The 25,071-nt window shown below is 32.2% G+C and overlaps 3 protein-coding genes across 3 annotated transcripts in view; all 3 read right to left on the reverse strand.

Moving 5' to 3' along the window:
- LOC145319992 (protein O-GlcNAcase-like) overlaps positions 1–4,110 on the reverse strand; it is a 27,655-nt gene extending 23,545 nt beyond the window's left edge. The window contains exons 1-2 of the mRNA XM_080162410.1: positions 4,040–4,110; positions 3,757–3,814 (exon numbers count right to left, since the gene is read on the reverse strand). Of these exons, the coding sequence (XP_080018536.1) occupies positions 3,757–3,814; positions 4,040–4,103 (122 nt within the window). The 5' untranslated portion in view covers positions 4,104–4,110. The remainder of the gene's footprint in view (positions 1–3,756; positions 3,815–4,039) is intronic.
- On the reverse strand, positions 4,105–14,200 carry LOC145319996 (exosome complex component RRP42-like). The gene is made up of 9 exons (XM_080162414.1): positions 14,076–14,200; positions 13,520–13,579; positions 12,855–12,953; positions 12,414–12,518; positions 11,808–11,902; positions 9,646–9,790; positions 9,127–9,298; positions 8,330–8,482; positions 4,105–4,942 (listed from the first exon to the last, which is right to left on the reverse strand). The coding sequence occupies exons 1-8, from the start codon at positions 14,141–14,143 to the stop codon at positions 8,354–8,356; spliced, it is 873 nt and encodes a 290-aa protein (XP_080018540.1). The 5' UTR covers positions 14,144–14,200; the 3' UTR covers positions 4,105–4,942; positions 8,330–8,353.
- A 139-nt stretch (positions 14,201–14,339) lies between these two features.
- TyrRS-m (Tyrosine--tRNA ligase, mitochondrial) lies at positions 14,340–24,552 on the reverse strand. The gene is made up of 10 exons (XM_080162413.1): positions 24,321–24,552; positions 19,600–19,713; positions 18,934–19,207; positions 18,549–18,604; positions 16,851–16,939; positions 16,273–16,410; positions 15,893–16,045; positions 15,504–15,658; positions 15,071–15,173; positions 14,340–14,648 (listed from the first exon to the last, which is right to left on the reverse strand). Exons 1-10 carry the CDS (start codon positions 24,502–24,504, stop codon positions 14,529–14,531), a joined length of 1,386 nt encoding a protein of 461 aa, XP_080018539.1. The 5' UTR covers positions 24,505–24,552; the 3' UTR covers positions 14,340–14,528.
- Between the last annotated feature and the right edge of the window lie 519 nt (positions 24,553–25,071).

Raw genomic sequence — 25,071 nt, forward strand, 5'->3', positions numbered from 1 at the left:
GGTAAAAAATTTTAAAAAATTTTGTTTGAAGAGTTAGAGAGCAACTTATAAAACAAAATATGCTTCTTTTTGAATGTTATTAACATATCTGCAGAAAAAATTTAAATCGGCCTCCAGGTTCAGGTGCTGCAGGTCTCCAGGTACACTCTGGACAGGTAAATATTAAAATTTCTTATTTGAAGAGTTACAGGTACACTTATAAAACAAAATATGCATCTTTTTGGATGTTATCATCTTATCTTCAGAAAAATTTAAAAATTGGCCTCCAGGTTCAGGTGCTGCAGGCCTCCAGGTACACTCTGGACAGGTAAAAATTAATTTTTTTTTATTTGAAGAGTTACAGGTATACTTACAAAACAAAATATACATCTTTTTGGATGTTATCATCATATTTGCAGAAAAATTAACAATCGGCCTCCAGGTTCAGGTGCTGCAGGCCTCCAGGTACACTCTGGACAGGTAAAAATTAAAAAAATTTATTTGAAGAGTTACAGGTACACTTATTAAACAAAATATGCATCTTTTTGGATGTTATCATCATATTTGCAGAAAAATTTAAAATCTGCCTCCAGGTTCAAGTGCTGCAGGCCTCCAGGTACACTTGGGACAGGTAAAAATTAAAATTTTTTATTTAAAGAGTTACAGGTACACTTATAAAACTAAATATGCATCTTTTTGGATGTTATCATCATATTTGCAGAAAAATTTAACATCGGCTTCCAGGTTCAGGTGCTGCAGGCCTCCAGGTACACTCTGGACAGGTAAAAATTAAAATTATTTATTTGGAGAGTTACAGGTACACTTATTAAACCAAATATGCATCTTTTTGGATGTTATTACCGTATTTGAAGAAAAAATGACAATTGGCCTTCAGGTTCAGGTGCTGCAGGCCTCAAGGTACACTCTGGACAGGTAAAAATTAAAATTTCTTATTTGAAGAGTTACAGGTACACTTATTAAACCAAATATGCATCTTTTTGGATGTTATTACCATATTTGAAGAAAAAATGACAATTGGCCTCCAGGTCCAGGTACTGCAGGCCTCCAGGTACACTCTGGACAGGTAAAAATAAAATATTTTATTTGAAGAGTTACAGGTACATTTATTAAACCAAATATGCATCTTTTTGGAAGTTATTACCATATTTGAAGAAAAAATGACAATTGGCCAGAAGGTTCAGGTGCTGCAGGCCTCCGGGTACACTCTAGACAGGTAAAAATAAAATATTTTATTTGAAGAGTTACAGGTACAGTTATTAAACCAAATCTTTTTGGATGTTATCATCATATTTGCAGTTAAAATTAAAATCAGACTCCAGTTTCAGGTGCTGCAGGTCTCCAGGTCCAGTCTAAACAGGTAAAAATTATAATTTCTTATTTAAAGAGTTAGAGGTACACTTATTAAACTAAATATGCGTATTCTTGGATGTTATTATCATATTTAAAGATAAATTGACAATAGGCCTCCAGGTTCAGGTGCATTCCCCATTCTGAGTATCTGTAATATTATATTTGAGACAGAATTATATTTTGCATATGTGTGGAAAACCATACATAAACAAAAAGTAATAAATACTCCAGATCGATCTAGCTGGCCCCTGGAGACCACCTTGACCCTATCTGGAGCATAACTCAAAACTTACATCTAAATAAAAAAATTATAAAATTAATTTTTTAAACCTGTCCAGCAATCTCATAGAGGCAACCTTGAGCCTGTCTAAAGCACATCTAGGGACATTAAATAATATGTATTTTATTTGCTAATGATATTTAACCATTTCCTATATTATAACCTTTCTCTAAATTCAAAAATTATGTATTAGGATTATTAGCTATCCTGCAGGCTCCTGGAGGCCACCAGAGTCTGCCTGGAACACAAATAGAAGGTGATACTTGATAAATTTTGCTATTTTATTCTATTTTAACAATTTTCTATTTAGAAACCTTTCCTCTAATATCAAAAAATACCTAAATAAGAAATTTTAAGTTTTATCTGTTCAGAGTGTACCTGGAGGCCTGCAGCACCTGAACCTGGAAGCTGATTTTGAATTTTTCTGTAAATATGATGATAACATCCAAAAAGATGCATATTTGATTTAATAAGTGTACCTGTAACTCTTCAAATAAGAAATTTAAATTTTTACCTGTCCAGAGTGTACCTGGAGGCCTGCAGCACCTGAACCTGGAGGCCAATTTTCATTTTTTCTTCAAATATGGTAATAACATCTAAAAAGATGAATATTTGGTTTTATAAGTATACCTGTAACTCGTTAAATAAATGATTTTAATTTTTACCTGTTCAGAGTGTACCTGGAGGCCTGCAGCACCTGAACCTGGAAGTCGATTTTAAATTTTTCTGCAAATATGATGATAACATCCAAAAAGATGCATATTTTGTTTTATAAGTGTACCTGTAACTTTTCAAATAAAAAAAATTTAATTTTTACCTGTCCAGAGTGTACCTGGAGGCCTGCAGCACCTTAACCTGGAGGCCGATTTTAAATTTTTCTGCAAATATGATGATAACATCCAAAAAGATGCATATTTTGTTTAATAAGTGTACCTGTAACTCTTCAAATAAAAATTTTTAATTTTTACCTGTCCAGAGTGTACCTGGAGGCCTGCAGCACCTGAACCTGGAGGCCGATTGTTAATTTTTCTGCAAATATGATGATAACATCCAAAAAGATGCATATTTTGTTTTATAAGTGTACCTCTAAAAATAAGAAATTTTATTTTTTACCTGTCCAGAGTGAACCTGGAGGCCTGCAGCACCTGAACCTGGAGGCCGATTGTCATTTTTTTCTTCAAATATGGTAATAACATCCAAAAACACGCATATTTGGTTTTATAAGTGCACCTCTAACTCTTAAAATGAAAATTTTAAATTTTTACCTGTCCAGAGTGAACCTGGAGGCCTGCAGCACCTGAACCTGGAGGCCGATCTTAATTTTTTCTGCAGATATGGTAATAACATTGAAAAAGAAGCATATTTTGTTTTATAAGTTGCTCTCTAACTCTTCAAACTAAATTTTTAAATTTTTTTACCTGTCCAGAAACGACCTTCCAGCCTGCAGCACCTGAACCTGGAGACCTATTCAAAAAATGATTAAATTTCCGTGAACTACTACCCAAAAGTAAACTTTTATCCTAAATAACCTATAATCTCAGATCAATACCTAGCCCACACAACACTGATTACGCGAAAGTGGCAAAACTTACCCCCCCCCCCCCCTTGTTTTATTTCTTTGTTAGAAATAGAATAGTACAAATATATATAATACATGGATAATTTTGTTAATTGTAGCGCAACAGCAAATATCATATAGTAAAGATTTTTGGTGTAGCATAAAAATTCGATAACCACTGAACTGATATGAGATGGTAATCTTCTTGACGATATATCGACGGACGGACGAATATACCCCTAATAAAGAGTGGGTGAGCATTAGATTAATTCAACTATTTTTCTCTTTTCTGAAGTACATTAACAATGAATAGTAGTTAGTTTATTAACAAGTATCGTAGCTACTCTAAAACTATGTCCAACAATCTGTCCTCAAATGAACCGTAAAGTTAATGATAATTTCATTTTACTTTTTTCTGTATTTTTTACGTAAATCATTTAAGGGTCTTTTCTTAAAGAAACTAGGTAATATAAATATTTTTTCGAATCTTTTAAAATATAATGGTCCTTGTACAATTGAATGTACAAAGGCAGAGAGAAGTTGTATAAATAATATAATTATTATCCACCTTTGTTCAGTTGTCCAAGGTCTGTTATAAAATCCTTCAATAACTCCACTCAGAAAAACCTAATTATTACAATACTTAAAAACTATCTTATCCAAAAAAAAACTGTCAAAATCGCTTGAATTGTATTTTTATGTCGTTGTTAACTCATTATATTCTTCCAATACAACTCTAATTTAGTGCAATTTCTTTAAAGTTTTGGCAATGATGGAAAAATTCAAATCGTTCTTGTGACTTTTGTTCTATGAATGCAAGCAAGACTGAATTATTTATTTAAGTATTGGTCCCTGTTCAGAAGTCTCGGGGGTGACATTCTCAGTCCCAGGGGAATCATCCTCCATTTTTTCCATCTCTGGAAAAAAAATAATAAAAAATATCACATCTGTATGTATTTTCTTGTAGTATCAACAAAATTAGGGTCAAAGCTTTTTTTAAATGATAGAACGAGGTAGACTGAAATTCAAAAAGATTTAAATCAAGTTCAATAAAGCAGTATTTTTTGTAGAACAGCTAACAGCTAAGAGGCTGGTAGGCAACACAGCTTACGTCAGCATGTCATTAGAAACGGATTAAAAGCCAATTTCATAAAAAAAATCATATTTTTCTGCATTTTGTTTTAGTCTATTAAAGGAACCTAACTTGTATTAACTTTAATTGAATCTTTGTTTGCCATGTTCTACAATTTATAATCAAAATATTTAACCCTAAAGTTCAACTAAGTACATCAATAACATATCATTTCTATTTCTGGAAACCTTGATTTTCGTAGAATTTTTTATTGTGAGATTTTAATAATAAGTTTTTTAGAAATAAGAATTAAAGTCAATAGGAATAGAAATAAATAGGCAGGTATTATCTGGATTGAAAAATAAATATATTAAGAAACTTTCCACATTAAAAACTTTTAAGGGACTTCCTATTTAAAAAGTAAGTTTTCTTTTCAATAGAATAATATCAAAAAGATAAAAACTCTGAAAAGATGTAAATACCCATTAAAAACGACCATTTTCAAATCTTAATTTTAACCTTTACTAACTAATAACGAATTAATATTGTGTTTTTCATGAGTCGGATTTAATGAACCATGTACAAAGATCATAATATAAAATATGAATTATTTAAATTGTGTAATCGAAAAATGTTCCCTGAAATAACAAAATGAATAAATTGAAATATGACAAGTTGCAGACTGGCCAGCCAATTTTGAAAATAAAAAACGTACATAACGTACACAAAAAAAATACGTTACGTACATAAAAAAAGTAAAAAAACGTACAAAAACGTACATTCCTAATAAAAATAAGTTAAATAATTTCCTAGTTACCTATTATCAATACATTTAAGTCTACTAGCAGCTACCTGTAAAGGAGAACCATAGCGAACTGACAGACACAAGATATCCTATTACTCTATTCAAAAGAACTAGCGTCTACGCTCCTAAAGGCCTCTAGGGGCACTTGAGGAGGGGAGAGTTGAATTCAATAAAATAAACATGGATGACAACATACATAAGTAGCGAAGCTCAAAAGTTATTTATAGACATCTGGAAAAAAATTAACTTAAAATCGCAATTAAAATTCATTTTTGGGGGGAGGAGGTAGTTTTTTTTCTAAAGTCAATTTCTCTTGGGAGGGTGGATGGTGATACTCTTCCCCAAAATAGTTATAAAACTTCCAAAAACCTATGAGAAGCTATCCTGTTAAGGAGAACCATATCGGTTCCGTGGTTAGCGAGATTCTTTGGTTCAAACAAACAGACATTCTGTTATTATGTACAAAGTATATCCTATTATAAGGACCAGCGACTACGCCCTTAGAGGCCTCTAGAGGAACTTGATTAGGGGGGGGGAGTTGAATTCAAAAACCCATTTTTTTATTTAAAAATAAAAAGTAAAAAACAAGGATGACAACATCCTTAAGAAACGAAGCTCAAAAGTTATGGATGGAAATCTGGGAACTATATAAACTATATAGTAGTGTCGTAAAAAATAAGCATTTAACTTATTTAAATAAATCACAACACCTTTTAAAAATATATAATAACGTGAAAATCTAGGAATAAATTCAGCCCCCCAACCAATAAGCAAATCTCAATGAAATTTAGTGGAAGTATTAAGAATGAAAACTAATACAATCCCTGAAAATTACAACCGTCTATCAGGAATATGAGTTGTGAAAATCACAAAAACCTATACATCTAGGAATCGATCTAGCACTGCAACAAATAGACAAACCTTAAAGAAACTTTTTGAAAATATGTAGAATGTGAATTTATTTATTCCCTGAAAATTTCAGCCGTCTATCTTGAATAGAAGTCGAGAAAACCATGAAAAAAAGAAAATCTAGGAATAGATCTAGCACCCAACCAAAAGGCAAATCTCAATGAAAATATGTAGAATGTGAACTTATTCAATCAAAAAACAGGAGCCGAGAAAATCACGTTTCTCCGATAGCATAACGGACTGACAAAGTGATTATAGAGTAGCTTCGCTAATAATTTTTTTAGTGAGGGAAGGGGGAGTAGACCACCCCCCACCCCCATTTCTGATTTCAATTTTAAAAAGAAAGAAAAAATAGGGGAAGGGTTGTGATTTTTTTCTAAGAGTAGTTTCTCTTGGGAGGGTGGTTGTACCCTCTCCCAGGACCTATGAGAAGCTACCCTGTAAAAGAGAACCATATCGGTTTAGCGGTTAGCGAGAACCTTCGGTACAAATAAACTGACAGAGAGACATACATCCTGTTATTACGTACTAGGTATATTCTATTAAATAAAGTAGTAAGTTTTTTGTCTGATGCTTAAGATTTTCATAACTACTTCACACAGTTACCGAGATGGTTTTAGGATATTTTTCTACCATTTTGAATACAGGTTCTTGGAGGGATATGGAAGGACAGAGAAAATAGCCTACAACCTCACAAAGATCATGTCGGTTCAGCAGTTAGCGAGATTCTTTGTTACAGAAAAAAAAGGATTTATAGGATAAACATATAATAGGATATAGGGTTATTTTGTCTATTGCTAAAGATCTCAGAAAATACTAGTCTTTAATACAAAGTAAATCAATGCCTGTCTGTCTAAAGCTTAAGATCTTGGTAACCGCTGAACAGATTGGGTTCTAAATTCTAATCTTCAGGGAATATATCTACTAGTCCTGTGGTAGTTTTAGGCTATTTTCTTAGAGTGTGGGAAACCCACCCCCCCCCCCAAAAAAAAAAATCAACCACCCCTCAATTTATTTTTGTAAACTAATGCAAATCAGCGGGGTGGGGGAACCCCCACCGCACCCTGGGGCGAAGCCTAAATGAAAAAAATAATCACAATCTTTTTTTATATTTTTTTTTGACAAATTTCCAACAAACGATTCTATAAAAGAGGGATACGAAGCCTCTAATCCTAGTAGAAAGTAAAAAGCTTTAAGTGTCCCTCCCCCAAAGAAAATAGCAAAAACCATCACAGGACTATTAGGTATATTCCATGAAGAGTAGAGCACAATAGGTTCAGTGGTTACTGAGATATTAAGCTTCTGATATACAGACGGACAAGCAGACGGACAGACATCATTCTACTTTGCATTATAGATAATATACTATTTTTGTAATACTTTTTGTACAAATACAAATAAATATACAAATACTACTTATTAAGATATATAAGTTTTCCGGAATTTTAAAGTTAGGGGGAGATTTGTAATCTGCATCAAATTTTGAGGATTTTTTATAAAATTTGTTTTTTTATAATTCTTTATCTAAAAGCGGAAATGCAATTTAAGTTAATTAATTTTGGCATCTGTGATTGGTGGAATTAAAAAATCTGCGCTCTGATTGGATGGCGTACATCATTCAACCAATTAGAGCGCAGGTAGTTTAAAATCCACCTATCCTATTGGTCAAAATTAATTAACTTAAAATGCATTTCCGCTTTTAGATAAAGAATTATACAAAAAACGAATTTTATAAAAAATCCTTAAAATTTGATGCAGATTTCAAATCTCCCCCTAACATTAAAATTCCGGAAAACTTATATATCTTACTACTTATATTTGATTCTTATTCTTTAAAAACTGAAGATACCAAAAAATAAGACTTCTTAATCCTACACTGTGCACCATATGATATCTCGGAAAATTTACCCAAGTATATAAAGAATTTGAAAAAAATTATCGTAAAATCTATTAAAGGGGTAGTAGCATGAAATGCATTTAAACTTGAATTTAGTCAACTGCATATCTCTTTCTGTTCAATAGTTTAAACTATATCTATAGGACATATATTTCAAATCCATAAATTTAAACTGTAAGTTCTAATAACATATATGCATAATTTACATACATATTTTTGTTCTATGAAAATTGAAGATATTATTGAATTTATTTCAATAACGCACCTATTGTTTTTGCAAAAATTTTCGTACAAAACATACAAATTACTTTTCTGCTAATATTTGATTCTTATTATTTTAAAAAAAACGTAAAACGTACAAAAATACAAATTTCAAAATACGTTACGTACACATATCAAAATAACGTCCAGAACGTACACAGATTCGATGCGTAACGTACAAAACGTACAAAACGTACACTCTGGCCAGTCTGAAGTTGTAACTAGAGAAAGCCAATCTTCTGTCTCTTAGCTCCCATGTTCTCCTCTTGTTTCAGTTTCTCCATGAGTTTGGCATTCAGTAGCTTGCCAATACCGACTGCCTGCTGTTCTGCAGATCTTATGCTGGATACCTATATACATTAAAAGTGACTTTTTAGCTACTACTGTGGATTACTAGCTACCAAGGGACAGGTATTCTTTAAATGAAAGTATTAGGACGTGTGTCTGTGTATTTAAGTAAAAGAATAGAGGGGGCATAGGCTATATATAACTCTGTTCACCCTGTTCCGATTTTGTATTGGGTCTTTGAAATCAGATAATAGCGTCGGAAATATAAACACAGCCGAGTCTCTACAAAAGAACAATAAACAATCTTCTAGCAGACGTAAAGGGTCACTGCTTTTTGAAGCAGGTAGTTGTCTGGATTATTCATCTATGATTATGCATGTATTGTGTATTAGGTGAAGAAAACAAAATCTTTTGTCTAAAAAATAATCATTTTTTTTATTTATGTAAACAAACAATAATTTTTTATAATTATAAATTGACTAAAAAAATTACCAGGGGCTGTGATTCAGTCACTTAATTCAATTTGAAAATTTCCGAAAATCAAAAAATTTGTTTGGGTAGAGGTGGCGCAAAACTTGTTTTTTGATGTAAATGAAAGGGAAGTGGGAAAGAATGGGAGAAATAGGGGAAGAGGGTTGTGGGGACATTTTCGCTTAGAATTGTTTGTCAAAATAGCATTCCCTAGTCCCTGCGAATTATTAATTACCTGAAAAGCGCCACCACCAACTTTTTTAGTTGTACTAATACACCCAGAGGGGGTAACAGCTACTAACAACGAGGCAGAGCCACAACTTTCCTCTTCTGGTGTAGAATCTACGACACAGTAGTTACCAATACGGACCATTGTCACTAACAGGGGAGCTTTGTCAACAACAATTCTAAAAAAAGAATGATATATATTTAAGAAGAAATATAATTTGACTTACAAATTTTACGCCAGTAAAAACAATCATTGAGAGAAAAAAAAGTGCCTTAAAAGGACGTTCAGGGGGGGGATGGGGTAAAGGGGTGTTCATTCAGCGGAGTAATTATTTGTTTTCTAGGGGCAATTTCTCTTTGAAGGGTAGAGATGCCCTCCCAAAAATAGTTGAAAGCCTTCCCTGGACCTATAATTTGATTCACCTTAAAAGAAAACCATAATGGTCTAGCTAGTGCCGAGATTTTAAGGTACATACCTACACACACAGACAGTCATCCTTTTACTTTTATATACTGATTGTTATACCTGGAATGACTGAAAGGATCCGAGGAGAGTTCCAGCTCTGGTTCACCTCCATCAACAGCTGACACTGTGACAACAGGTACTTTAGTTGAGTACAAGGCAGACTTAACTGCCATGGATACTGCATCATATAGATTACCTCCAACCTCTGAAAAACAGAAAAAATTATCAATCATACAAAGTAATGGGTTAATTAACAACCAGGTTCAAATATACAATAGGTCATCATCCCATTGATCATACGACTTTTATCTAAGTAATGAGATATTATGCCTGTATTGTATACTTATAGTGTATAACTGTATAGGGACAAAGGTTTTTTGAAACTCTGAAACGCTGCTGGGTCACCAACCATGGTTAATTGGTGATATAAATATAGTGTAAAAGGTTCAAATCAGAGCCCTTGGTAATGATATCAGGCCTGCAGGCAAGAGATTTTGTTGTGCAATAGAAGGAATTGAACATTTGGAGTTTACAGAAAAGAAGAATTATGTTTGACTTATCACAGGCCTATAAAATTATTCACGGCATTTGTAATGTAAAATGTAATATAAAAATGGTTGGACAGATTACTCAAAATTCAAGAACAACAAGGTTACAACTTTACAAGCAGATGAATTCAACCTTACTGAGGAGAGATGCAGAATTGATTGCAGAAAAAAAAATCTTTACAAACAGAATTGTTGAAGTTTGCAACAGTCTGTCTAGTGAATCAAAACAAACAATGCTAGTAAAAAATCAAAAGCAAGTTAATAATATGGATGAAATAGCATAAATTAACTGATTTGGACTGACATCTTCTACAGAATTACAGAATGGAGTCATTGAAGATTATACCCTCAGGTAAGGTAAGTATAATTAAAGCCGCGTGACTTAAAAAGTTGAAATTTTAAAATTTCTATTATGACGTGGTGTGCTTAAACTCTAATCCTACTGGTTCCTAATCACAAGGGTTAATATACAATGTTTAAACGAGATTTACTTAATAGTATATTATTTTAAAAAGATAAGTCAGGTATTATTCATTTCTAAAAATGTTGTGCCTCACATAAAATCATATATTCGTTAAAAATACTTATACTTGGAATACTTGTAGGTTTCATCCTTTGTCATCCCTGGTAGGGACATGTTAAGGATCTCGTTCTACTCGTTGAATTTATCCTCCATCCAACCAGCTACATTTTTCTTGAACAGATTTACGTTTCTGGCATTTTTCAGATCACTGGGGACAGCATTCCACAGTTCTGCTATCCTGACAGTAAAGAAGTTTTTACGAACTTCAAGGTTGGATCTAGGTTTTAAGATATTTAAAGGATCTGTTTGAAGTCTTGTGCTTTGTAATATTTCCCTATCTCGATATAGCACAATAGAAGTTTGAATTTCTCCAATATTGTGTGCTATTTTATACATTTGTACAAGATCAAATTTCACGCGTCTTTTTTTCAGAGTCCACATCCCTAACTCCTGAAGCTTGTCTTTATAATCAGTTGAAGTTAAGCCAGATATAATCCCAATCGCTTTTTTCTGAACTGCTTCTAATACTTCAATGTCCTGTAGAGTCCATGGACACCAGGCCGAGCAGGAATATTCCAAATGAGGTCTTACATACTGAATATACAGTCTAAGAAAAACATGCCTGTCCCTGTAATGGAAAGATCTAGAGATCTGGCCAAGTACTGCTCTGGCTCTATTTGCTGCTTCTTGGCAGTGTTGTGATGGTTTAAGTTTATCTGTCACAGTTATGCCAATATCTCTCTCTACTTCAACTACATCCAGCTCTGTGTTATTCATCTTGTATTTGTACTTGGGGTTATTTCGGCCACAATGCATAATCTTACATTTTTTAACATTAAACTCCATGTTATTTTGTTCCCCCCATTTTACCAGGGAGTCCAAGATATCTTGAAATTCAATAGCATCATTTCTGGAGTTTATTTTCTTAGCACCTTCAGTATCATCAGCGAATTTTTTCAAAAGGTCAAGATTCTGGGCATAATTGTCTAGATCATTAATATAGATAATAAACAGAATTGGTCCAAGAACACTACCTTGGGGGACACCAGAATCCACACTCTCTTCTTCTGACATTTCTCCATGTTCAAAATGTTCAAAAGAAGCGCAGTAATAAACAATTTAAACTAAAATAATTGTAATTTCTTGCTTACCTAGAACGAGAATATCTACATAGAGAATCCAACAATTTTTTCCTGGTAGAATACACAAAGGCTCCAGATTTAACACATCGGGACATTCATAAGAACTAAAGAAAATATTTTAATGTCAAACTAATGGACAACAGGGAACGCAGGGATCTTAAGGGATAAGACTATGAACGATAAATCAATATACATCTATTATGATGATAAATAAAATTAAGTCATCAATTTAGCTAACAAATACGATACGAAGTGGTAATACAAATTTTGGTACTAGTGCAATATAAAGCCCAATGTCCACTCCCTAACGGAAAAGAATAGTAATTTCGCTTTAACAAAAAGAGATCACAAATTTTTTTAAATGTTTAGTGTTATTTTATGTTCAGAGAAAGAAGGGCTTCAGGAGAAGGGTGTTGCAGGGTTATTGCTCTTATGAAAAACTGGAAGGAAATTAATTGCTGTAACAAGAACAAAAAAGCGAAAACGGCAAAACAAATTTGGCAGGAAACTTCTGCTCCAGAAGCAGAGGCTTTATATGGCTGAGTTTCTGTGTATTTAAGGTTGGGTTTTGAAAGTAATCTTATTATTTTGGGAAATAAATGTTACGGATCATACCTGGCCAGAATTCTACTGATATCTGCGGCCAGATCATCTCCACCCCGACCTTCAAAAGCTGGAGTAGCATTGGCGGAACAGTCAACAGAAAATTCTATCCTTCCTCTAGAAAAAAATGTATCATTATCAGGAAATTAGGAGGATGTATTGTGTATTCATTTACAATTCTAAGTGTAGATTGTCATTTCCTTTTTAAATGAACGCACTGCATATTCAACATGGTTGATTTAGGTATAACATTATGATTTTGATTATAGTTTGAAGTACAGGTCTGATCTAAAATAATTCAGAGAAATACTCTAAATATTCCTCGCTTTCTTTATTGCTGTCCTATACTAAATTCAACTCAACTTAGAAGTTATAATGGATAACTCTTTAGGCAGATCAATGATAAATACACAAGGGTTTGGTGATAGGTCTACCTTAAGGTGAATCTTTTACCTGTCAGGGTGATTTGGCAGAGGCTTGTCCAATTCAGCTTTGATGCCCACAAGAATATCAGTGTTTGCCAGTCGTAGATGACATGATCCGGAAGCATGACTGAATAGAAAATTTGTTGCTTAAAATCCCTTTTTCAAGTTATATTATATCATTACTTTCAAGCACGTGCAGAAGTTTTCTTAAAAGCAGGTTTGGAACAAAAACAACATAACTTTTATTTTTTACAATTTATGATGATTTGCAAAGCATCAAAGTATCATTAGGGATCAGGGAAAAGGGAATGTGATTCTGACAAACAATTCTAAAGGAAAATTGCCCCACAACCCCCTTCCCCTTTTCCTCCCCTTCTTACCTTCCCCTTCCCCTCTTCAATAACATGAATAAATCTAAATATACTTCCACCTTACTTTCAAAGGTTTCGTGATTTTTTTTGTAGAATTGATTGTTAGAATAGCTACACCTGATTAGGGTTGGTCTGTTCTTTACAAAGAAAGATTGTTTACGAAAAACATTTATTTCTTATTCCCGTGAAGAAAGCTTTTTACATATGAGATTTTAAATGACACCCAACGGTGAAATTTGATAATTAAAGTAAAAGTTACGTATCTGTGCATTAAAACACAATAGCATACACATTTACGACATTTTAATTAATAAATACATACCTGACAACATCCGTCTCGAGAATAATTGGTCTTACATCAGATCTACTTCTACCATCAACCCTAAAAAGTTGCGTATGTTTATTGAAGTTTGGCGGAAAAAATGATAGGTGTCTTATCTCTACATCACGGCTTTTATATTTAAAAGGGGAAGCGGAAGTACCACTTCTTGCCACTTGACCTACAATACGAAGGAAATAAATTTTAAAAGTGTTGCCACAATGGGATTTGGCATGACGGTTGCTTTAATGAGGTGAAATGAGGAACTGTTGAGAAACGGCGATGGAACCACCACTAACAATTATTTTTTTCGATTTTTCGTTACCAATTCTGCCATTCCTAATCCTCTTGCTTTGACTTTTTTGGTTTAGTTTTATGTATAGTTAGAAAAAAATTTAAAAGTGAAACATCCGCACTCCCCCCTCCCACTCTATAATATTACTATGTTTGACAAGCTTACGGAATAACACTATCTATCGAGTAGCTGCACTACCAAAGAATATGATAGTACGATCAAAATGAAATGTATAGAAAGATTGTTAAAAGTTACAGTACGTACCTAAAGTTTTGTTCAACTCCGTGAAGTACAAAAGTTTTCTCGCTCTCACTCAACACTAATCCACTCATGTTTATTATTTAGACTTCTTTCTGTAATGTAATAATATATGAATCAATAAATATTTATTTATGATAAATCAATAACAGGTAAGGCGACGTAAAGGCCAATTCTTAGAAAAGTTAGAAGAAACGGGAATTAGAAGTAGAATCAAAGAATCCCCCAAGTATATTTTAGATTAAAATAATCTAATATTTTGCTAAAAATATTCCATTTTTTTATTTCAAAAACAATAAAATTTTAATGTTAGAATAAATACTTATCCTTTCATCTATAGACATAAAAATCCCCTAGATTCTGTATAAAAAAACAATAACAATAATTTTTCATATTTTGCTAGGGAGATACCAGTAAAATTTATATCACAAAAACAAATTAATACATAGGATTAGGTATCTAAGAATTGACCCATTCGACAAGGTAATAATGTTTCTTTCCAACCCTGACCAGAGTCAAATCATTCTCTAGAATGTGGATTCCATGCACTAAAACTTCATCGGGGTTGGTTATTTTCACCTGAATAACAATAAAATTATTAGCACAATTCAATAGCGGTTAAAAGCCACTTTTAGGGTGTGTTTATATTTACGACTGTCTTACTTACTTTTCCTTAGGTAAGTAGGTAATATCCATTTATTTTACACGAAAAAGAAAATATCTTTATTTATAAATTAATTCCTAATTTACCAATTTTTTATGAACAGACATTTTTATTTATGCATGGACTTTAAGGGTTAAGAAGACAATGTAAGATTATTTGATGTACATCCAAAATTATGATAAACAAAATGAACCTTTCTGTAGATTAAAATTTTTTAATAAATAAGATTTATTTAAAGTCCCCAAAGTTAGGTTTGTGATTATACTTTGGGGACATTCTCTTGAATATAATTTGAAGTCCAAAACAAACATAACTCCCCCCCCCCCCCTATAATTACCTGATTAATATAAAATCCGCCTCCAGCAATTATCCTGAGGGCATCTCTGTCCCACTTGAAACAGCCAATACTCAGGGCAAAATCATACACTGTTATTCCAGGACTAATAAAGAATATTCATACAATTCAGTTAGTTAAATAACTGCTTAGTCAGAACTTAGGTTAGGTTAGCAAATTAAAAAATCTTTTAAAACTTATTTTTTGTGATTAAGTAGTTCACAAATTAAAATATTGAAGATTTAAAGATAAATGTTTTTCTGAGATCAAAGTAGGTATTAGTCTCCAGTCAAAAAAATACTGATGAAAACAATTTTTCTGTATTTTTTTGCGTAGGTAGCAAATTGGAAAAGTGCTCTCCTATTTTACACGCTAGAGTTAAAAAAAATCTGCCTATTGTGAGTCAAAATGACATTCAGCTGAATAGTATGAAAACCTAAAAAGTTTCTGAATATAATCAGCCTGTTGAAAAACAGCGCGGCTCTCGTCCGTGCTCAACTTGGCCAGGGCGTTTATATCATTCTTGAAGAATATTTGCGTAGAACTTTCTGCCAGTTTTAGCCCCGTAGGTCCATGTAGTAATAATGTAATCTAAATATGAAATATTTTTGAAGTTTTCATTTTCAATAGCAAGTAGTTAATAAGTTGTCTATCTATTTGTTGATTGTTTTTATTATACATAAAAACTACTTTTAATAATGTTTTTTCCAAAATTTTGAAACCCAAAGTCGAGTATTATGCCTCCCCATAGAAACTTGTACCATAAAAAGTTCACATTTCCCTTAAATCAAACTGTATTATAATTTTATGAGTAAATAATAATACCTGTTCGGCTAACCTCTCCTGGCCATACCGCGCCTCTGGTTTAGCTTCATGCTTGTTTACAATAGCCTCAACTTCTGGTAAAGGTAGGAAAGTAAATAGTTTCAACATCTTTTGTATATCACTGTCCTTTTGTCGTAACATGTATTGATAAACCTAAATTAAACAGGATTTCATTCAGCGTCCTTACACTTAATAACTTGATGATTGATATGCTTCGTTTTCAATATTGTGCCTTATAGTTCTGGGTAACACCACTTAAAATCAATGTTATTAGGAAGATTCTAACAAGTGAAAGATATAATGACTTAAGCAAGCTTAAAATGCCCGTATGGTGTCGAGAAATGATTAAAGAGTTGCTACGCTATTAAAATTATAACTACCTCATATGGTGTTGTTTTAAGTTCATTTATCCAGACAGGGGTGCCGGAACTTTTACCAAACTTATCCCCAGATTCTGATACAACCAAAGGCATGGTAACTCCGTACACTGATTTATCCAGCTTTCGACTTATTAAATCCTGAATAATATTAATTTATCAGAAAAAGGTTTTGTGAATTTTTAATTTTTTTTTATTTTTATTTTAATACCTATTAACTAGATAGGTATAGTAAACCTTTTCCGAACCAAAGGTCGGTTAAGGATTTTTTTTTATCAATTTAGTACATATGTAAAACTAATCCTGTTATTTAAAACATTATTTAGGCCTTAGAAGCGAATTGAAAATCACATGATATAATGAACCAAATTCAGAGAAACATTCGAAATTACTTGAAATATTCTTCTTTCCACTTACAATTACTATTGGTGTCAGGCGCCTAACATAGCACAAGTAGCAACTATTTTCTATTTCTCCAATGTAATTCAATGTTGCAGTACAGACTAAAACCCTATGTACCAAACACTAAAGACGGAAAAATAATAAAAGTAGATCCATAGGGAATAATAAAAAATGTTTACCTGTCCAGAAACAATATTTCCCATTTGATCGCTGCCACCCAGCTGAATATAACAATCATATTCTTTACATAATCTTAACCAATCATAAGCCTGCAGTATTTATACAGTTAACTTTATTGTGTACAAGAAATAAGCTGCACTAAGAGAATTTAAATCAAAATATGGTGATTCATTTCTTTTTGGTTAAATATAATAAAAAAATATTTCTATGTAAACTGCGAACCAAAAAAATAGGCAAATCTGAATTTGCAGAATAGAAGCTTTAATATTCATTTAGGATGATTCTACTGTAAATATAAAATGTAGATGCAGCTTTTGGTTACAAGTTTCCACCGTTAATTTTTTATTAATCAGCACCAATGAAGCACAAGATCTCAAAAACAGCATTTTGGTTAAAAACTGGTGAACCAAAAAGATATGCAAATCCAAAACAAATCAATGAAAAAGGGATTTTTTTGCACTTTTCATCTGTTTTAAAGATTGATTCTGATAAATAATCAATTTTTTAAGGGATTTATGCATTAATTATTATGAAATATAGTATTAGGTAGAAATTATTGATTTTTTAAAATAAGAAATATTAGAAAAAAAGAAATTCGACCCCTATCACTTTAGAGGTCAGCTGCTGGCCTCCAGTCTTATGGATGTAGCCTAATACATGTTAAAGATAAAAATTACTCCCAAAAGTATACAAAAATGATTTTTAATGTGTTAAAAAAATCCATTTTAAAATCTTGATTTTGAGGATGATGACCTTTCAGATGCTCCTGTTGGTGGTGATGATGAGCTAAATGTTATCTAAGTACATGCCCATTACAACAACTTGTCTATCAACCTATGTACCATTTTTTGTAGCCATAGCAATCTCCATAGAGCCTCACGACAAGAAATATAAACATCTTCTAAAAATAACAGTATTTACCTTATGAATTGGAGTAATTAAAATTGCAATTTTTTTCTTTTTTAATACTGCTTGGCTGGAGGCTGCTATGACTACAAAAATTGGACCATAGTTCAATATATAAGTTGTCATCATGGTCATGCATTTTGATAACATTTGGCTCACCATCACTACCCTTAGGAGCATCTTAAAGTCCATCATCATCAAAATCAAGATTTTAAAATGGATTTTTTTAACACATTAAAAATCATTTTTGTATACTTTTGGGAGTAATTTTTCTCTTTAACATGTATTTAGCTTCATCCATAGGACTGGAGGTCAGCAGCTGTCCTTTAAAGTGATAGGGGTCAAATTTCTTTTTTTTTCTAATATTTCTTATTTTAAAAAATCATTAATTTCTACCTTATACTACATTTCATAATAATTAATGCATAAATCCCTTTAAAAATTGTTAATTTATCAGAATCAATCTTTAAAACAGAAGAAAAGTGCAAAAAAATCGTTTTTTCCATTGATTTGTTTTGGATTTGCATATCTTTTTGGTTCACCAGTTTTTAACCAAAATGCTGTTTTTGAGATCTTGTGCTTCCATGGTGCTGATTAATGAAAAATTAACGGTGGAAACTTGTAACCAAAAGATGCATCTACATTTTATATTTACAGTAAAATCATCCTAAATTAATATTAAAGCTGCCATTCTACAAATTCAGATTTGCCTATTTTTTTGGTTCGCAGTTTAGTTAGTTAAATACTAAATAGGTACCTACTTTATCTCTTTTAATCTAAGTTAACTTATTCCTGGAAAGTTTGGTAGGTAAATTCAGTAAAGGACATCCCCTCTTCAGATTCTATTCTGTTCACAAAGAAAGATTTTTTGCTTTTTTCATTATGCAATAGGTCTAATATATGAATAGTTCTCAGGCTAAAAAATAAGACCATGTGCCTATTTTGTTATGATATTAACACCAAAAAGTTTTAACAGTGAATTAAGGTGTTTTTTTCTAATCAACATTGCAAAAATAATGTTGATATTTTATCCAAAGTTTTTACATTTCATCTTACAGATAGGTACCTAAGCAAGAGCAATTTCCTGTGGTGAACATAATAAAGGAATTCTAAAAAGTCTCATTTCAATGAATTTTATCAAGCTGTGATTGATAGCAAAAAGATGTAATTTCCTTCCTAGATTTAACGGAATGTCTGCTAAGCATACTGCCCATCCTAAAATGCCTCCCCACATCTGTAACAAAATCCACAATATTGATATCACTATAGAACTGTTCATTATTCACAATAGTCACTGGTTCCAACAACTTATCACTGTGCCACAAATATTTCTCATGATTTGAGAATATTTTCTGAATATCTGTCCGGACTCCTTTGATGTTATTATCAAGGGTTTCACTTGCTAGGACAGGCCGTTCTGAACTTTTTCCACTGGGATCTCCAATTCTGCCTGAAACACATTTGATTTAGAGAAAATATTTCAGGCCAAACTTAAAACGATAAGGCACTCTAACCAAATCAACTAGGTAATCCCTCCCTCCCCATTAGACAGGAAGACAATGGACGGTAGATTAATATACATCTTATATAATGATAAATAAGATTACTCTCTCTGTAGATTGAAATTATTGGTTAAAAGTTTATATTCAATAAGCCAACGCATCAGATTAGGTATTTTCAAAAATTTGGGTACCAGTATAATTTACATTCCAATATCACCTCCATCCCTGCCACAAAAAAAACATTTTAATTCATAATGATACAAAAATTTCATTCTATTTGACCAACTCCCCTAGAATCGAAAGACTAATCCATCCACTTGTATAAGTATAATCAATTAACCTGTAGCTCCACCAATAACAGCCACAGGCTTGAGTCCACTTCTTTGTGCATGTAGTAACCCCATTAGGACCAATAGATTTCCTATATGGAGGCTGTCAGCGGTTGGATCAAATCCTGTAAAATAAAAGAGACAATTATGTTCATATCATGGGTAGGATTTTATTTAAGGCAATAAATGTAAATTATTGAGCAATCAAGATTAAACCTTATGTAATGAATGTTATTTAAGGACTTCTGTGATATCCCCCAAACAAGCATGTGGATCATGTGCAAAGGAAATTAGGAAGCCTAGAGAAGAAAGAATCTATAGTTTTATCTCTATTGTATTATGTACGTCCTTAGATGGCTTTAAAAGGTTGGAGTTGTACCAACCAAGCCTTCTTTGTATGTACAGTTTTATCATGATTTTAATAATAGGGCCTAACAATGTAATTTGATTTGGTTTCCAAGGTTTTATTTTGTATTTATGTCTAATTCTATTTTCAGACCAATTTCACTGTAAAAAATGTATGTACATCTTATGCTAATCTGTGATGTATTAAAGGTAAAATATTTATGTATATTAATAGTATTGACGAGTCAAAGCAACCAAAGATAAAGTGATATGCTCCTAATACGCTCATAACTACGATTATTCTATTCATAATCAAAGAAGGATACGCTCCTAATGATATAGAAATACGTTTGAAGAATAAAAGTTTCATGGCTTTAGCTTATAATGTATTATCTAGGCCTATGGAGAATGCTGTGCATGCAGAATTCACTGACACAAGCAAGACCAAACCGAGAAGAATGCCATGGATTACTCAAAGATTAAGCTGCTTAGAATTGGCCCGTGCTTAACCAACTCATGCACAATATAAGATTTTAATATTTGATTTCATTATATTTTTCCATTTTTACAATGCCTTTGATTTATAATAACTACTCTTGTAATAAGGGGGGGGGAAGTTTTGCCACTTTCGCGTAATCCGTGATTATTAGGCTAGGTATTGATGTGAGACTATAGGTTATTTGGGATAAAAGTTTACTTTTGGGTAGTACTTCACGTATATTTAATCATTTTTTGGATAGGTCTCCAGGTTCAGGTGCTGCAGGCTGGAAAGTGGTTTCTGGACAGGTAAAAAAAATTTAAAATTTTTGTTTGAAGAGTTAGAGATCAAATTATGAAACAAAATATGCATCTTTATGGATATTATTGACATGTAAGAAGAAAAAATTGAAATCGGCCTCCAGGTTCAGGTGCTGCAGGCCTCCAGGTCAACTCTGGACAGGTAAAAATCAAATTTTTTATTTGAAGAGTTAGAGGTCAACTTATAAAACAGAATATGCATCTTTTTTTATATTATTGACATTTTTGAAGAAAAAATTAAAATCGGCCTCCAGGTTCAAGTGCTGCAGGCCTCCAGGTCCACTCTGGACAGGTAAAAAAACAAGTTTTTTATTTGAAGAGTTAGAGGTCAACTTATAAAACAGAATATGCATATTTTTTAATATTATTGACATATTTGAAGAAAAAATTAAAATCGGCCTCCAGGTTTAGGTGCTGCAGGCATCCAGGTCCAATCTGGAAAGGTAAAAAATAAAAAAAAATTTTATTTAAAGAGTTAGAGGTCAACTTATAAAACAGAATATGCATATTTTTTGATATTATTGACATATTTGAAGAAAACATTAAAATCGGCCTCCAGGTTCAGGTGCTGCTAGCCTCCAGGTCCACTCTGAAGAGGTAAAAAAATATTTTTTTTTATTTGAAGAGTTAGAGGTCAACTTATAAAACAGAATATGCATCTTTTTTTGTATTATTGACATTTTTGAATAAAAAAATTTAAATCAGCCCTCAGGTTCAGGTGCTGCAGGCCTCCAGGTCCACTCTGGACAGGTAAAAAATCAAATTTTTTATTTGAAGAGTTAGAGGACAACTTAAAAAACAGAATATGCATCTTTTTTGATGTTATTGACATGTTTGAAGAAAAAATTAAAATCGGCCTAAAGGTTCAGGTGCTGTAGGCCTCTAGGTCCACTCTGGAAAGGTAAAAAATAAAATAAAAATTACTTGAAGAGTTAGAGGTCAACTTATAAAACAGAATATGCTTCTTTTTTATATTATGGACATATTTGAAGAAAAAATTAAAATCGGACTCAGATCCTGCAGGCCTCCAGGTCCACTCTGGACAGGTATAAATTAAGTCTTTTTATCTGGAAAGTTACAGGTCAACTTATAAAACAAAATATGCATTGTTTTGGATATATTAAATATACTTGAAGATAAAATTAAAATCGGCCTTCAAGTTTAGGTGCTGCAGGCTTTCATTTTCAGGTATTTTTGCTTTTTTCCTGTTTTAAAACATGGTAGGTAGGTATCATACATTTTTACTTTTTTATATGGACAGTGACACTTTTACCTGGATCCTGGTGAACGCTGGTTGTTGCCGGCCAGGTGAATATCTCAAATGGTTATTTTGGAATTTAGAAGAAAGATTTCGAAATAGAATAAGTTTAAAACTTAAAATATAATAATATAGTGAAATTAAAGGACCTGGAGCCTGTCTGGACACACATTTTGAGGCCTTAAATGATTAATTTTACTATATTATCTTATTTTAACCATTTTTTAAATACATACCTTTCCTCTAAATTCAAAAATTACCTGGATATTTACCTGGCCAATGGCCAACAGCGGTCACTGGGATCCATCAAAAAGTTTCAATGAATATGATAACTACCATATACAATAGAAAAAAAAGTAGGGGGGAAATCAAATAAATAGGAAATATACCTGAAAATAGTCTCTAAAGTTCACCTGGAAGCCTGCAGCACCTAAACCTGGACGCCAATTTTATCTAAAAAGATGCTAATGTTGTTTTAAAAACTGAACTCTAACTCTTCAAATAAAAAATTTGATTGTTTTACCTGCCCAGAGTGCACCTGAAGGCCTGCAGCACGTGAACCTGGAGGCAAATTTAAATTTTTTCTTCAAATATGTCAATGATAACAAAAAAATGCATATTCTGTTTTATAAGTTGACCTCTAACTCTTCAAATAAATTTTTTTTATTTTTTTACCCGTCCTGAGTTGACCTGGAGGCCTGCAGCACCTGAACCTGGAGGCCGATTTTAATTTTTTCTTCAAATATGTCCATAATATAAAAAATTATGCATATTCTGTTTTATAAGTTGACCTCTAACTCTTCAAATAAAAAATTTGATTTTTTACCTGTCCAGAGTGGACCTGGAGGCCTGCAGCACCTGAACCTGGAGGTCGATTTTAATTTTTTCTTCTTATATGTCAATAATATCAAAAAAGATGCATATTCTGTTTTATAAGTTGACCTCTAACTCTTCAAATAAAAAACTTGTTTTTTTACCTGTCCAGAGTGGACCTGGAGGCCTGCAGCACCTAAACCTGGAGGCCGATTTTAATTTTTTCTTTAAATATGTCAATGATATAAAAAAATATGCATATTCTGTTTAATAAGTTGACCTCTAACTCTTCAAATAAAAAAAAACTTGTTTTTTTACCTGTCCAGAGTGGACCTGGAGGCCTGCAGCACCTGAACCTGGAGGCCGATTTTAATTTTTTCTTCAAATATGTCAATAATATCAAAAAATATGCATATTCTGTTTTATAAGTTGACCTCTAACTCTTCAAATAAAAAACTTGTTTTTTTACCTGTCCAGAGTGGACCTGGAGGCCTGCAGCACTTGAACCTGGAGGCCGATTTTAATTTTTTCTTCTGATATTTCAATAATATCCATAAAAATGCATATTCTGTTTAATAAGTAGACCTCTAACTCTTCAAATAAAAAAACTTGTTTTTTTTACCTGTCCAGAGTGGACCTGGAGGCCTGCAGCACTTGAACCTTTAGGCCGATTTAAATTTTTTCTTCAAATATGTCAATAATATAAAAAAATATGCATATTTTGTTTTATAAGTTGACCTCTAACTCTTCAAATAAAAAACTTGTTTTTTTACCTGTCCAGAGTGGACCTGGAGGCCTGCAGCACTTGAACCTGGAGGCCGATTTCAATTTTTTCTTCTTATATGTCAATAATATCCATAAAGATGCATATTTTGTTTAATAATTTGATCTCTAACTCTTCAAACAAAAATTTTAAATTTTTTTTACCTGTCCAGAAACCACCTTCCAGCCTGCAGCACCTGAACCTGGAGACCTATCCAAAAAATGATTAAATATACGTGAAGTACTACCCAAAAGTAAACTTTTATCCCAAATAACCTATAGTCTCACATCAATACCTAGCCTAATAATCACGGATTACGCGAAAGTGGCAAAACTTCCCCCCCCCTTGGACACAACTTTTTAATGTGAATTGGTCTGATAATTTTTGTCCTTATAAAGCTTTTAAGAAATTATCAATAGATTCAAGCAAAAGTAAAGTAAAAGACAATTAATTCTTTCTTTCTTTTTCAGGTTTTTAAACCGTTCAAAGTATATCCAAAGCTTTATAAAAAGTATTGTACATGAGCTATATGAACACAACAGTCTGAAATTGTGTTAAATTTTTCAGAGTGTAATAAAGTGACTAAATACGGGTTAGTTTGGCCAAAACCCAAAAATGATTTTTTACAGCGAATTGAATCCTAAGGGTGAGAAATTAAATTTACATACTCAACTTTTAAATATTATTCTTGGAATACTTTACTTCTGTATTATGATTTTACATTCAAATGCCATCTAAAATTAATATTATCTCACCCGCATATACACCAACTGATTTCTTCTCAATCATTTGGACAAGATTTGAAACTTTTTCTTTAGGAAAAACATCCTGAAGTAGACCTCTGTCGGAGAAAAGTTTAACTATATTTCTGTAATATCGAACAGGTTGCTTGTATGCGACTGTTAGTCTTGAATGACTTTTTGATAATGTTGCAAACATTTTTTAATAAACTTTCTCTAAATATCTGAAATAGTATTAAAATTTTCTTAAATACTTATTACTTAGGTAATTAAAATATATTGCAATTAGCTATTTATATCAAGCATTTATTTATGTAATAAATATGATATGTATTAATATATATAACATAAACAATAAAAAGGGATGACAAAATCCATAAAAAGCAAAGCTTGACAAAATAAGACGGTCGGAGGGACAGCACTTGGAGAAACAGAATATAATATAAAAGAAATTCGATGTAAATCGTTTGTAATATTACTTGAAAATATAGTATGTTTATTAAGGAAATACAAGCAAAGTTTGAAATCAGAATATACTTCATTAAATCAAAGCTATCCGTTATAAAAACTCAGATCGTCCCTAAATGTAAAAACACTTTTAGAATGATCACAGTAGTGGATAAAAAAATAAAATAAAGTGCAACTTATAAAATATTATAATCACAGATGAAAGATATTAACGGTATAGAATACTGATTATCACATTAAAGTAAGGATTATTAATAAAGAAATACAAAACACTTTGACTCCAAATTCTAAGTAATGT

This window comes from Acartia tonsa, chromosome 5, assembly GCF_053477335.1.
Source record: "Acartia tonsa isolate MP-2025a chromosome 5, ASM5347733v1, whole genome shotgun sequence".
NCBI classification, from domain to species: domain Eukaryota; kingdom Metazoa; phylum Arthropoda; class Copepoda; order Calanoida; family Acartiidae; genus Acartia; species Acartia tonsa.

What these genes read in the sequence shown, in the direction of transcription:
- TyrRS-m (XM_080162413.1), bottom strand. Translation starts at nt 24,504, where the DNA reads ATGTTTGCAACATTATCAAAAAGTCATTCAAGACTAACAGTCGCATAC. An exon ending in ATCAGTTGGTGTATATGCGG is followed by an intron (nt 19,714 to 24,320) that starts GTGAGATAATAT and finishes TTTATTTTACAG; the next exon opens with GATTTGATCCAACCGCTGAC. An exon ending in GCGGATTTTATATTAATCAG is followed by an intron (nt 14,649 to 15,070) that starts GTAATTATAGGG and finishes ATTGTTATTCAG; the next exon opens with GTGAAAATAACCAACCCCGA.
- LOC145319996 (XM_080162414.1), bottom strand. Translation starts at nt 14,143, where the DNA reads ATGAGTGGATTAGTGTTGAGTGAGAGCGAGAAAACTTTTGTACTTCAC. An exon ending in GGAGTTGAACAAAACTTTAG is followed by an intron (nt 13,580 to 14,075) that starts GTACGTACTGTA and finishes GCAACTTTTTAG; the next exon opens with GGTTGATGGTAGAAGTAGAT. An exon ending in CTCGAGACGGATGTTGTCAG is followed by an intron (nt 12,954 to 13,519) that starts GTATGTATTTAT and finishes TTTTCTATTCAG; the next exon opens with TCATGCTTCCGGATCATGTC.